Below are 13,799 nucleotides of genomic sequence, written 5' to 3'. Positions count from 1 at the left end.
GCACCAGGGGTGTCCACAGGGAGGGGGGTCACCCCTTACCTTGTCCCCCTGGTAGAGGGTGGCAGCTGTGCCCACCACCCCTCTGGCAGCCCCAGGGGTGCCCGTGGGGAAGGGGAGCAGCCCCTGGCTGGCTGGATGCTCCTGTGGGCACCTCTGTCCCCCAGGGGGGTCACCCCCTTACCTTGTCCCCCTGGTAGGGGGGTGGCAGCTGCCAGTAGTAGGAGTCGGGGGGCAGCTCCCCGAAGCGCTCGTAGGTCAGGACGGGGTGGGGGGTGCCCGGCTGGACCCCGAAGCCGCTGCCCACGCGGGTGCTGCGCTGCCTGTTCACCAGGGCGAACCCCTGGGCATCCCCGGGGGCGAAGGGCGTCCGGACCTGCGGGACTGGGAGTCAGCGGGGTCCAGGACACCCGGGGGGCACCCAGGGGCACCCTGTGGGTGCGGGGGGACACTCACGGTGCCGCGGGCGAGGGCGGTGCTGGCGCAGTGCTGCACAATGCCCATGCAGAAGCAGGGGCAGGCACCCGGCCGGCTCGGCCCCGCTCAGGTGGAAGTGGTGGGCACGGCAGGTGGCACAGTGGGGACCCTCCACATTGGCCTGGGGGGGGACACGGGGTGGTGACGTGGCCCTGTCGCCCCTCCTCGGGGGCGGGGGGGGCACACGGGGCTCACCTTGCAGCGGCACTGCCCGTCGGCGTCGCAGCCCTCGCCGGTGCTGCCGCGCGGGTCACACTGGCACTGCCCCCCAGGGACGCCGGGCACTGGAGGAGGGGACACACACACAGTCAGACACAACCCCCCCTCAGTGCCACCACGGGGACACCGCTTCGTCCCCTCCCTGTGACGCTCACCTTGGCACGGCTGTCCCCGCGGAGGGTCCCCCACGTACCCGGGCAAGCACCTATGGGGGGACATCCCAAAAAAAGGCAGTGAGGGGGGGTCCACCCCAAAACGACCCCGCAGCCCGCCCTGGTGTCCCCTGTCACCTCTCACAGAGGCGCCCGCCGTGCCCCGGGGCGCAGGCGCTGCAGGTGGGCTGCCCGTCCGTGTCCTCGAAGCAGATCTTGGTCACCCTGAAGAGGGGACAAAGTGACAGGTGACACCCTGCCGGTGTCCCCAGGGATGTGGGGGAGCAGGGGTGGCACCTACTGGCTGTCCCCATGGGGTCCGTGGCAGGGACAGGGCCGGCAGTCGCCTGCGGTGCCCCGGGTGGCATCGCCGTAGTAGCCAGGCTGGCACTTGTCACACTGGGGTCCCTCCGTGTGATCCCGGCAGCCCTGGGAAGCAGAGGGGTGATGGCACCTGTGTCCCCGCCATGGCGGTGCCCGGGGTGTGCCCTGGCTGTCCCCTGCTCACCTGGCAGACGCCGGTGTCGGGGTGGCACTCGCCAGCGTGGCCGTGGCACTGGCACGGCTCACACGTGCCCAGGTAGAGCCCGGCGCTGCTGCGGGTGTAGCCGGTGTCACAGTCCTAGAGGGGACACGGTGCCAGCGGGGTGGGACACGGCTCGGCGGGGCAGTGGGGGACCCCGAGGGTGCTGAGGGGCCCCAGGGGTCTCACCTGGCAGGAGGCCCCCGCGGTACCCGGGCGGGCAGGCACAGTCCTCCACCTCCAGTGCGGGCGGGCGGCCGGTGACGTGTGGCACTGCCACGTCCAGGCTGACATCGGCCAGGCTGCGGGGGACAGAGGACACGTCACCACGGCCCTGCCACCCTCCACACCCCCTCCCGTGCCCCCCACCCCGAGTACCCACCTGCTCTCCTCTGGCTGCTCCGAGTAGGACGCCCGGATCATGAACAGGTCCACGTCGGCCAGGGCCATTAGCAGGTGCTCGCGGGTGGCATCGTGCCCGTCCGCGCGGCGCCAGGCACCCTGTGGCACACCGGGGTGACAGAGGTGCTGTCATCCCCCACTGCACACAGCCCCACCCCCCAGGCACCCAGGGTGACCCCCCCATGGCACCCAGACTGATCCTGGGGTCACCCAGTCTCACCCCCTATGTCCCCAGTGTGATCCCAGGGGTTCCCAGTCTGGTCTCCCAGCATCCAGCCCACCCCTGCCCCATGGCACCCAGTACAGCCCCCATGGGACCCACTCCAATCCCCTGGGGCACTCAGTCTGACCCCCCAAAGCACCCAATCTGATGCCCACCATGACACCCAGTCCAATCCACGGGGCACTGAATCCCACCCTTCCATGGCACCCAGTCCAATCCTGCAGCCCGACCCCCCATGGCACCCAGGCTGACCCCTGGGGCACCCAGTCCCTCTCCTCCCACATCCTGCCCCTTAGCACCGACTCCAGGTCCCCGGAAGACCCACTCCAATCCCCTGGAGCACCCAGTCTGACCTCCTGTAGCACCCAGTCCAACCCACCCCCTGCACCCAGTCTGACCCCCACCACGACACCCAGTCCAATCCATGGGGCACCCAATCCCACCTTCCATGGTGCCTGGTCCAATCCCCCAGCCCACCCCCCACGGCAGCCAGCCTGACCCCTGGGGCACCCAGTCCCTCCCTATGCACCCAGCCCACCCCATTCCCCATGGCACCCAGTCTGACCCCCATGGGACCACTCCTGTGACATCCAGTCCAACCCCCCATGACCCCCAGTCCAATGCCTGGGGCACCCAAACCCACCTCTCCGTGGCATCCATTTCACTCCTGCCCCAGAGCACCCAGTCTGACCCCCCATAGCACCCAGTCTGACCCCCCATAGCACCCAGTCCGACCCCACAGCACCCAGTCCAACCCCCCCCAACCCCCAGTGTCCCCCATGTCCCCCTTGCTGGGTGTCCCCCCTCACCTCTCGGATGGGCACGGTGAGGGCAGTGGGGACCCCGGCCGGGGGGGTGGCACTGGAGAAGTGCTCCAGGAGGATCCCGTTGCCCTGGAGCAGGACGTCGGGGTGCCGGGGGGGCGGGGGGGCCCCCGGGGGGGCGCGGTGTGTCACCGTGTACCGCAGCTCCCCCCCGTACGCCGTCACCTGCGGGGACACTCAGCGTGGCCGGGGGTCCCCAGTGCCAGCAGGGGACACCGAGGCACAGTGTGCTTTGGGGGGGTCACCCTGGCCCCCCAGAGTGGCAGCAGGTGACATTGTGGGGCTCGGGTCAGCTCAGGGGTGTCACCCTCTCACCCTGGAGTGAGGCTCAGTGTAGCTCTGGGATGTCACCTTGTCCCCCCCTGAGCTGGCAGAGGGGGACGTTGTGAGGCTTGGGGTGGCCCAGGGGTGTCACCCCATGCCCCCCCGATGCAGTGGTGGGGGACAAGGTGAGGCTCAGTGCGATTTGAGGGTGTCGCCCTGTCCCCCCGAGTGGCAGCAGGTGACACTGTGGGGCTCAGGTCAGCCCAGGGGTGTCCCCTGTCCCCGTCAGAGTTGGCAGCAGGTGACATGAAGCTCTGCAGGGCTCGAGGGTGTCCCCCTGTCCCTGAGCTGGCACTGGGGACACGGTGAGCTCAGTGTGGCCCAGGGGTGTCCCCCTGTCCCTGAGCTGGCACTGGGGACACGGTGAGCTCAGGGTGGCCCAGGGTGTCCCCCTGTCCCTGAGCTGGCACTGGGGACACGGTGAGCTCAGGGTGGCCCAGAAGTGTCACCTTGTCCCCGGCGAAGGGTGGTGGCAGCACCCAGTACAGGACACCCCGCGGCAGGTCCCGGAAGGTGTCGAGGAGCAGCTCCCGTGGGGACACGAAGCGGGGCACGGCCCCTGGCAGGGGGGTGCCCGACACGTTGGCCAGGGGCAGCGGGGCAGAGTCCTCCGAGGTCAGCAGCACCTGGGGAGGGAGCATGGTGGGCACGGCGTGGCATGGCATGGCATGGCACTACATGGAATGACACGGCATGGCACTACATGGAATGACACGGCATGGCATGGCACGGCATGGCACTACATGGAATGACATGGCGTGGCATGACATGACACTACCTGGCATGGCATGGCACTACACGGCACAGCACTACATGGCAGGTATGACACGGCACTACATGGCATGGCACAGCACCACATGGCATAGTATGACATGGCATGGCATGGCATGTCCAGGCAGGGCATGGCATGGCACATAATGCCACATAATGGCAAGACGTGGCATGACATGACACAGCCTGGCATGGTGTATGATGGCACCACACGGCACAGCATGACATGGTATGTCAAGGCACAGCATGGCATGGCACGGCATGTAACGGCATGGACAACATGACACACCATGGCACAACATGGCACGACATGGCACGACATGGCACAACATGGCACGACATGGCACGACATGGCACGGTGTAACATGGCATATCATGCCATGACGTGGCACGATGAGGTACAACATGGCATGGCACAGCACAGTGTGGCAGGGCATGGCCTGGCACCACAGGGCACCACAGGGCACGACATGACAGATCACGGCCCAGCATGGCAAGACACGCCAAGGCACATCACGACACGGTACAGGATGGCACAGCATGGCACACTTGGCACGTTGTGGCCTGGCACGGCCTGGCCTGCCCCGTCCCCCTCACGGTACCTGGTGCCGGTGCCAGGCGGAGCTGGCGCAGGAGCGGGACAGCCCCATGCAGAAGCAGGGCAGGCAGCCCGCGGGGTTGGCAGCGCTCAGGTGGAAGGTGCCCGCGGCACAGGAGTCGCAGAGCCGGCCCCGCACGTTGGGCTGCGGGCACAGGGAGGGGGCAGAGTCAGGGGGCGCGGGGGGCACGGGGATGGGCGCTGGGGGTGGATTGGGTGCCACGGGGTGAGGGTGGGATGGGTGCTGGGGGTCAGAGTGGGGACCCCAGGGATTGGGCTGGGGGCTGGGGGGGTGGGAAAGAGTGTTATGGGGGGTCAGACTGGGTGTCAGGGGGGGTTGGACTGAGAGCTGGGGGGTCAAACTGGGTGCTATGGGGGGGTCAGACTGGGTGTCAGGGGGGTCAGACTGGGTGTCATGGGGGGTTGGACTGGGTGTTATGGGAGGTCAGACTGGATGCTATGGGGGGGTCAGACTGGGTGCTATGGAGGGGTTTGTCATGGGAGCTGTGGGTGGGATGGTGGGGCTGGGTGCTATGGGGGATCAGACTGGATGCTATGGAGGGTTGGACTGGAAGCTGGGGGGTCAAACTGGGTGTTATGGGAGGTCAGACTGGGTGCTATGGGGGGGTTGGACTGGGTGTCATGGGGGGTCAGACTGGATGCTATGGAGGGTTGGACTGGGAGCTGGGGGGTCAGACTGGGTGTTACGGGAGGTCAGACTGGATGCTACGGAGGGGTTTGTCATGGGTGCTGGGGGTGGGGTGGTGGGACTGGGTGCCCCAGGGAGCAGACTGGGTGTTATGGGAGCATTGTAGTGTATCCCATGGGGGGTTGGGCTGGGTGCCATGGGGTGGGGGTGGGATGGGTACTGGGAGGGTCAGACCGGGTGCCCCAGGGAGCAGACTGGGTGCTATGGGGGGTCAGATTGGGTGCCACTGGGAGGTTGGGCTGGGTGCCATGGGGTGGGAGTGCGATGGGTGCTGGGGGAGGAGGACGGGGCTGGGTACCCCAGGGAGCAGACTGGGTGCTGGGGGGATGGTGACCCCCACTCCCCCATTGCCCCCTGTTGCCCCCCAGCCCCTGCCCTCACCTTGCAGCGACAGGTGCCACCAGCCTCATCCTGGCCCCCGCGGGCATCACACTTGACGAGCTCCTGACCTGTGGGCAGCAAGGTGAGGGTGGGGGCCACCCACAGTGGGGGGGACGCCCCCCAACCAGCCCCTCCCACTCACCGATCGGGGTGCACTTGCCACCTGGCTGGATGGGGTCTCCCTCGTAGCCTGGGGCACACCTGTGGGGACAGGGGGTGATTGGGGGTGATTGGGGGTGATTGGGGGTGATTGGGGGGTGATGGGGGGCTGAGGGGTGTGGGGGTTACAGGGACTCCCCCCCACCTCTCGCAGCGCCGGCCGGCGTATCCAGGGGCACAGGCGTCGCAGGTGGCCTGGCCATCCGTGTCCAGAAAGCACGACTCCGAGAACCTGCGGGGACAGTATGGACCAGTATGGACCAGTATGGACCAGTAAGGACCAGTATGGACCAGTATGGATCAATATGGACCATTACAGATCAGTAGGGACCAGTATGGATCAATATGGACCAGTAAGGACCAGTATGGACCAGTATGGATCAGTATGGACCAGTAAGGACCAGTATGGATCAATATGGACCATTATGGATCAGTAGGGACCAGTATGGATCAATATGGACCAGTACGGACCAGTATGGGGCTTGGGATGCTTTTGGAGAGCTCCCAGTGCTCCCAGTATGGCCCAGTGCCTCCTCCAGTTCTCCTCCACAAGGAGAGGTATCACTGGGGCAGTGGCACTGAGGGGGTCCCTGGGGGTGGCACTGGGGGGTCCCCGGGGTTGTCACCCACCTGCGTGAGGGCTCCGTGTAGGGACAGGGACAGGGGTGGCAGGCGGTGGCCGTGCCCTTGGTGGCATCGCCGAAGAAGCCAGGTCTGCACTTCTCACACTGTGGCCCCTCTGTGTTGTGCTGGCAGTTCTGGGGGGGACACACACATGTCACAGGGGGGTGGTGGCACCGTGCCACTGTGCCACATCCCTGTCCCTCTGTCACCTCATCAGCCCCCCGGCCCTTACCAGGCAGTGCCCAAACACGGGGTCGCAGGTGCTGGAGTGGCCGTGGCAGCCGCAGCCGGAGCAGGTCCCCAGGTAGGGCCCCCTCGTCACCCTCTCGAAGCGGGGGGCACAGCGCTGGCACGACAGGCCCGTGTAGCCCACGGGGCACCTGGGGACACAGCGGGGAGATGGTGGCATCGTGGTATCACAGCAGCGGTGGCACCGAGCCCGTGACCTCGCTGTCAGTAGTCACCTGCACTCCTCAACGTTGCCAGCAGGCCCCAGGCCGGTGTCCCCGGCGCTGGTGACATCCATGGCCACGTCGCTGAGCCCCACGCTGGCCATGCGCCCGTCGTACACCGCCCGGATGAAGATGCCCTCCAGATCCTGCAGCACCAGCAGCAGCAGCTCCCGGCTCACCGGGGCACCCTGCTCATCCTCCCAGTGCTCCTGTCACGGGGCAGTGACAGCGGGGTCACAGCGGGCTGGTGGCAGTGCTGGCATCACCCACTGGCACCACTGGCATCGCCTGCCTGGCGTCACTGGCATCACTTACCCACTGTCAGCATCACTCACTCATCGCTCTGGCATCACCCACCCACCACCATCATCCAACACCACCACCATCATCCAACACCACCACCCACCACCAGCATCACCCACCACCATCACCCACCATCACTATCACCCACCACCATCACCCGCCCACCACCATCACCCACCCACCACCACCATCACCCACCACCACCATCACCCACCCACCACCATCACCCACCACCACCATCACCCACCCACCACCATCACCCGCCCACCACCATCACCCACCACCACCATCACCCACCACCACCATCACCCACCACCAGCATCACCCGCCCACCACCATCACCCACCACCACCATCACCCACCACCACCATCACCCACCACCACCATCACCCACCACCATCACCCACCACCACCAACCACCACCACCAACCACCACCACCATCACCCACCAGTGGCATCACCCACCATCATAACCAGTATCACCCATCCATCACCACCATAACCTCCCCACCATCACCTCCCCACCACCACCATCACCCACCCACCATCACCATCACCCACCACCACCAGCATCACCCACCCACCACCACCACCATCACCCACCCACCCCGCCCTCCTCCCACCCACCTCGGTGAGGGGCACGTGCCGTCGGTTGAGGATGTTGGGCTGGGTGGCCCCAGCCCGTGCCCGCAGCTGCCGCCCGTGGCCCCGCAGCAGCAGGTCGGGGTGGGCGGTGGGCTCGGGGGGCCCCCGGCCCAGCCGGTACCGCACCCCATAGCTCAGCGCTCCCCCGTAGGCGTCCACCTGGCAGCACAGGGGCTGTCAGCGGCTGTGCCACTGGCGTCCCCGCCCTGTCCCCACCCCGGCGTCACCTTGTCCCCGAGGAAGGGCTCTGGCAGCGCCCAGAAGACGTCAAGCGCCAGGAAGCGCCGGGACAGATCCAGGAGCTGGAATTCCTCCACGGCTGGGTCCACGTGGAGCTGGGTGGCCGAGAGCACGGGCGCGGCCGGCGCCGCCGGCACCGTCACGTTGACACCTGCGAGGGGACACTCAGCCCTTGTCCCCTGTCCCTCGTCCCCTGGCGTGTCCCTCGTCCCCACAACTCACCCTTGGTGTCGTCGGGGCGGTCGAAGCGCAGGTGGAGCCGGTGCCGGTGCCGGGCGGTGCCGCGGCACGAGGTGGTGACGCCGAAGCAGAAGCAGGGCAGGCAGCGGGATGTCCCCGTCACCTGGAAGTGCCCCTCGGGACACGGCCCTGTGGGGGGTGAGGCAGCAGGTGAGGGGGCATTGCCACGCTGGGGGGGTGGGATGCAGAGGGGCAGCGTGGGTGCTCACCAGGGCGGGTGACGGTGAGGATGCTGTCGGGGATGCCAAACACCATGCCCAGGGTGTTGATGGCCTCGCAGGTGTAGGCGCCTTGGTCGGCCTCCTTCACGTCCCGGATGGTCAGGGTGCCCTGCCCGGCCTCGCTCACGATCGATACCCTGCACGGCACGCTTGGCACCCCGGGCACGGCACACACCGTGCCCCAAACACACTGTGCCCCAAACACACCGTTCCCCAAACACACCATGCCACACATACACCGTGCCACAAACACACCGTGCCACAAACACACCGTGCCACACACACACCGTGCCCCAAACACACCGTGCCACACACACACCGTGCCACACACACGCTGTGCCACAAACACACCGTGCCACACACACACTGTGCCACAAACACACCGTGCCACAAACACACCGTGCCACAAACACACCGTGCCACACACACACCGTGCCACACACACACCGTGCCACAAACACCCAGTGCCCAGCACACCCAGAACCCAGTACTGACAGTAACAACCACACCTGGTGCCCAGCACACCCAGTGCCACACACCCCCAGTGCCACACACAGTGTCACACACTCCCAGTGTCACACACTCCCAGTGTCACACACACCTGGCACCCAGTAAACCCACAGCCCCACATACCCAACCCCTGGGACACCCAGTGCCCTGCACACCCAGTCTCCTGACACCCAGTGCCCTGCATACCCAGCACACCCAGCACTCCGGTGGTGCCCAGCCCCAGGGGAGGGGGCCCAGACCTGTTGTGTGCCCCTCCCCCCCCCACCCTCCCCCCCCCCCCCCCGCACAAGCCCCTCCCACCATCACAGGCCCAAGCCCAACCCTCCCCAACCACCTCAGCCCCCAAATCACAAGCCCCACTCTCCACAGCCCCACCCCAAATGAAAGCCCCTCCCACCACAGGCCACACCCAAGGCAAGCCCCTCCTCAATTATAAGTCACACCCCTTCCCCAATCCCCACCCCCCAACTCCCTCATGCCCCGCACCAGGCCCCGCCCATCGAACCACACCCACCCAAGCCCCGCCCACCTGTGGCTGCTGGGGGTGTGTCCCCAGTTTAGGCGCCAGGTGACGATGGGGGTGGGGACACCGGTGGCCACACAGGTGAAGGTGACGGTCTGGCCTGGCACCGCCACCACCGACTCCCGCGGCAGCGTCACCACCTGCGGGGGCACTGCCACCCCCTCCCTGTCACTGCCACTGCCACCAACACCCTGTCACTGCCACTGCCACCAACACCCTGTCACTGCCACCCCCTCCCTGTCACTGCCACTGCCACCAACACCGTGTCACTGCCACTGCCACCAACACCCTGTCACTGTCACTGCCACTGCCACCCTGTCACTGCCACTGCCACCCCCTCCCTGTCACTGCCACTGCCACCCCCTCCCTGTCACTGTCACTGCCACCAACACCCTGTCACTGCCACTGCCACCCCCTCCCTGTCACTGCCACTGCCACCAACACCCTGTCACTGCCACTGCCACCCCCTCCCTGTCACTGTCACTGCTGCACACAGCACCCTGGGGGGACACTGCCACCCCCACCCTCATCATTGTCACCACCACAGCCACTGCCACTGCCTGCCCCATGTGGCACCCCCGGGGGTTGAAGATTGTCACCCCCACTGGCACCACCCATTCTGCACAGCACCCCTGGGGATGGGGACGTTGCCACCACCCCCCCAGAGCCACCTGGGCACAGGGGCACTGGCACAGGGCTTCCAGAGCAGTCTGGGGACAGAGTTCCCAGTGTGACACCCAGCACGGTGCTGTGGCACAGGGTGCCCAGCATGGCACCACCTGGGACAAGGTTCCCAGCAGGAGGTCCCCAGCGTGGTGCCATGGCACAGGCTCCCCAGCGTGGCACTGCCCGGGGACAGTGTCTCCAGCATGGGGTGCCCAGCCCAGCCTGGGGACAGGGTCACCAGCGTGGTCCTGTGGCACAAGGGCCCTGGCTCGGCTCAGTGTCCCCAGCCCAGTGTCATGGCACAGAGTGCCTGGGCACAGTGTCCCCAACACACTGCCCTGGCATTGGGTCCCTGGGTGCAGTGTCCCCATCCTGGTGCCATGGCACAGGGGCCCTGGACAGTGTGCCCAGCCCAGTGCCACAGGACAGGATCAACGGCCACAATGTCCCCAGCCTGGTGCCATGGCAGTGTCCCCAGGCATAATGTCCCCAGCCCAGTGCCATGACACAGGGTCCTTAGGGACGATGTCCCCATCCTGCTGCCATGGCACAGGGTCCCTGGCACAGTGTCCCCAGTCTGGTGCCGTGGCAGTGTCCCCAGGCACAGACCTGATCCCAGTGCTATGACACAGGGTTCCTGGGCACAGTGTCCCCCTCCTGGTGCCATGGCAGTGTCCCCAGGTACAATGTCCCCAGCATGGTGCCAGGACACAGTCCCTGGGCACAGTGTCCCCAGCATGGTGCCCTGGCACTGTCCCCATGTACAATGTCCCCATCCCGGTGCCACAGCACAGGGTCCCTGGGCACAGTGTCCCCAGCCCAGTGCCACAGCAGTCTGCAGGCACAGTGTCCCCATGCCGGGGTCCCTGGGCACGGTGTCCCCAGCCCAGTGCCACAGCCCGGTCCCCCCCCACTTTGTACACAGCACGCCTGGCGCGGTGTCCCCAGCCCCCCCGGGTGCCCGTGTGCCCCCCGCCCGCGGTGCCCGGGCCGTCACTCACCACAGCCGACCTCGTCGCTGCGGTCGGGGCAGTCGGGCTCCCTGTCACACTGGTAACTGGCCCGGATGCAGCTCCCGCTGGACACGCACCGGAACTCCGCCGGCCCGCACGCCGCGCCGGGCGCCTTGGTGGCTGCAGGGGGCACGGTGCCAGGCGTCAGCCGTGCCCCTGTCCCCCCGGGAGCCCCCCAGCCCCCCGCACTCACGGCAGTCGCTCTCGTCGGAGCCGTCCCCGCAGTCGTTCTCGCCGTCGCAGCGCCAGAGCTTGAGGGCGCAGTGCCCGTTGGCACATTTGAACTCGTTGGGCTCGCAGGGGGACGGGGTGCCTGCGGGGACAGGGGGTCAGCACCCGGGGGTGCCGAGGCAGGACGCTCTGCCCAGGGAAAGCCCAGATCTGGTCAGAGCATGCAAACAACACCAGCTCTTGGTGGGGAGCTCCTGCCGGTGCCAGGGGGCTGCTCCAGGCTTGGGCTGTGCCAAACCCAGCCTGGGTCACCCGCTGCAAACACACGGCCCTGCCTTGGGCAGCAGGGTTTGGCAGATAAGCTGCTCCCTGGCCCGGGAATACACGGGAAGTGGTCACAGCCCCAAGGGTGCCAGAGTTCAAGGAGCTTTGGGATGATCCTCTCAGGCCCAGGGAGATGGTCCCAGGCAGAGCTGAGGCTTGGACTTCACCGTCCCTCCCAACCCACATAAACAGCCTGGGATAAATAATCCACTGTACACAAACGCCTCTGATTTGCCACCATTCACACCCACAGGACAAAGAGGTTTAATCCCACCTCTGAAACTCAACCCTTTGACATGATCTGAGCCTAAGATTTGATGCAGTCACACTTGGGCCTCTCTGGGAGGGAGTTTAAAAACCAACCGGGTTTTCTGCACCTCAAGACTCAACAGGAGCTTCTCAAATAACTTTGTCTGAGCCTTTCCCTCCCCGCAGGACAAGTTAAAAGAGAGACCTGCCCACGATCCTCGATCCTCGTGTGAGAGTCACATCCATCTCCACTCAATGACCGTTTCTTTGGCCAGCTTTGCTCCAATTAATTAACTCAACTGCTCTGATATAGAGTGCTATTGTATTTTAGGCTATATTTTACTCTACTAGGAGTTTGCAGCTTTGACACTGTGTAGTAAATAATTCTGATTAAGATCTTTAGTTTGTTCATTTGCCTGTTCATTTGCCATAATAAATAATTCACTTTAAACAAACGTATCTGGTTTGCCATCAGGACAAGGTGGTTTAATCTCACCTCTGCAATTCCTTACATTTAGACCTTTGGCAGAATCACAGACTCAGACTGGTCTGGATTGGAAGAGACCCACAGGGATCATGGATTGAGTGGCCCAGGCAGGGCTCAAACCCTGCCCTTGGTGTCACCAGCACCAGGCTCTGCCCAGCTGAGCTTGGCTCACCTTGGCCTCGTTTGTTTGCCCATTTGTCGTAACAAATAATTAATTTGAAATAAAACAATTTTATACAAACACCTCTGACTTGCCATCATTCAAACCCACAGGACAAAGTGGGTTAATCCCACCTGTGACTCAACCCTCGGACATAATCTGAGCCTAAGGTGGGATCAGCCCCCCTCGAGCTCCTCTCTGGGAGATGTTTGGGAACCAAGGGGGTTCTCTGCACCTCAGGATTCAACAGGAGCTTCTGGAATAACTTTGTCTGAGCTTCAACCTGCATGCAGGGGTGCCCCCGAGCTCTCAGTGTCACCACCACTGTCACTGTCACTGTCACTGTCACCATCACCGTCACCATCATCATCACTATCAATGTCACCGTCACCATCCCTGTCACTGTCATCATCACCATCACTACCACTGTCACCGGCACTGTCACCATCCCTGTCGCTGTCCCTGTCACCATCACTGTCACTGTCACCATCATCATCACTACCAATGTCACCGTCACTGTCACTGCCACTGTCTCTGTCCCTGTCCCCGTCCCTGTTCCCATCCCACCCCACCCCACCCCACCCCACCCCACCCCATCCCACCCCACCCCACCCCATCCCATCCCATCCCATCCCATCCCATCCCACCCCATCCCACCCCACCCCATCCCATCCCACCCCACCCCATCCCACCCCACCCCACCCCATCCCATCCCATCCCATCCCACCCCACCCCATCCCATCCCATCCCATCCCACCCCACCCCATCCCATCCCATCCCATCCATCCCATCCCATCCCATCCATCCCACCCCACCCCACCCTCCCTCCCTCACCGCAGGCGTGCTCGTCGGACCCGTCGGCGCAGTCAGTCTCCCCGTCACACAGGTAGTCCCGGGGGACGCAGCGCCCGTCGGCACAGGGGGTCTCTCCGGGCTGGCAGTGCCCGGGCAGGGGCCGGGGGGGCCGGCGGGTGAGGCCCCACGGGGGGGCCGGGGTGGTGCCCGCGGGGGCCGTGCCGGGGGGGCGGGTGGTGCCGGGGCGGGACGTGCTGGGGGGCGGCCGGGGGGGCGAGTCTGGGGGGAGAGAGGGGTCAGGGGGGAATGGGGGGACATGGGGGTGTAGGGGGAGGTTTGGGGGGCAATGGGGTGCAAGGAGGGGCTTACTGGGGGTATAGGGTCAAAATGGGGCACGAGGGGTGTAGGGGGGAAATG

General features: G+C 65.4%; 1 protein-coding gene across 1 annotated transcript in view; it reads right to left on the bottom strand.

Moving 5' to 3' along the window:
- HSPG2 (heparan sulfate proteoglycan 2) overlaps positions 1 to 13,799 on the bottom strand; it is a 58,980-nt gene that overhangs the window by 31,679 nt on the left and 13,502 nt on the right. Inside the window, 28 exon segments of the mRNA XM_064678736.1 lie at positions 182 to 373; positions 454 to 513; positions 515 to 595; positions 670 to 758; positions 849 to 898; positions 984 to 1,070; positions 1,147 to 1,274; positions 1,354 to 1,467; positions 1,558 to 1,572; positions 1,574 to 1,670; positions 1,751 to 1,869; positions 2,803 to 2,982; positions 3,591 to 3,767; positions 4,515 to 4,655; positions 5,601 to 5,668; positions 5,743 to 5,801; positions 5,905 to 5,991; positions 6,390 to 6,517; positions 6,616 to 6,763; positions 6,848 to 7,044; positions 7,766 to 7,942; positions 8,011 to 8,174; positions 8,246 to 8,392; positions 8,473 to 8,621; positions 9,524 to 9,668; positions 11,185 to 11,316; positions 11,390 to 11,509; positions 13,422 to 13,661. Coding sequence (XP_064534806.1) covers positions 182 to 373; positions 454 to 513; positions 515 to 595; positions 670 to 758; positions 849 to 898; positions 984 to 1,070; positions 1,147 to 1,274; positions 1,354 to 1,467; positions 1,558 to 1,572; positions 1,574 to 1,670; positions 1,751 to 1,869; positions 2,803 to 2,982; positions 3,591 to 3,767; positions 4,515 to 4,655; positions 5,601 to 5,668; positions 5,743 to 5,801; positions 5,905 to 5,991; positions 6,390 to 6,517; positions 6,616 to 6,763; positions 6,848 to 7,044; positions 7,766 to 7,942; positions 8,011 to 8,174; positions 8,246 to 8,392; positions 8,473 to 8,621; positions 9,524 to 9,668; positions 11,185 to 11,316; positions 11,390 to 11,509; positions 13,422 to 13,661 — 3,491 coding nt within the window.

Source organism: Pseudopipra pipra, chromosome 22 (assembly GCF_036250125.1).
Source record: "Pseudopipra pipra isolate bDixPip1 chromosome 22, bDixPip1.hap1, whole genome shotgun sequence".
In the NCBI taxonomy this organism is placed as follows: domain Eukaryota; kingdom Metazoa; phylum Chordata; class Aves; order Passeriformes; family Pipridae; genus Pseudopipra; species Pseudopipra pipra.
The sequence above is the reverse complement of the archived record's forward strand: the minus strand, read 5'-3'. Positions and strand labels throughout refer to the sequence as shown.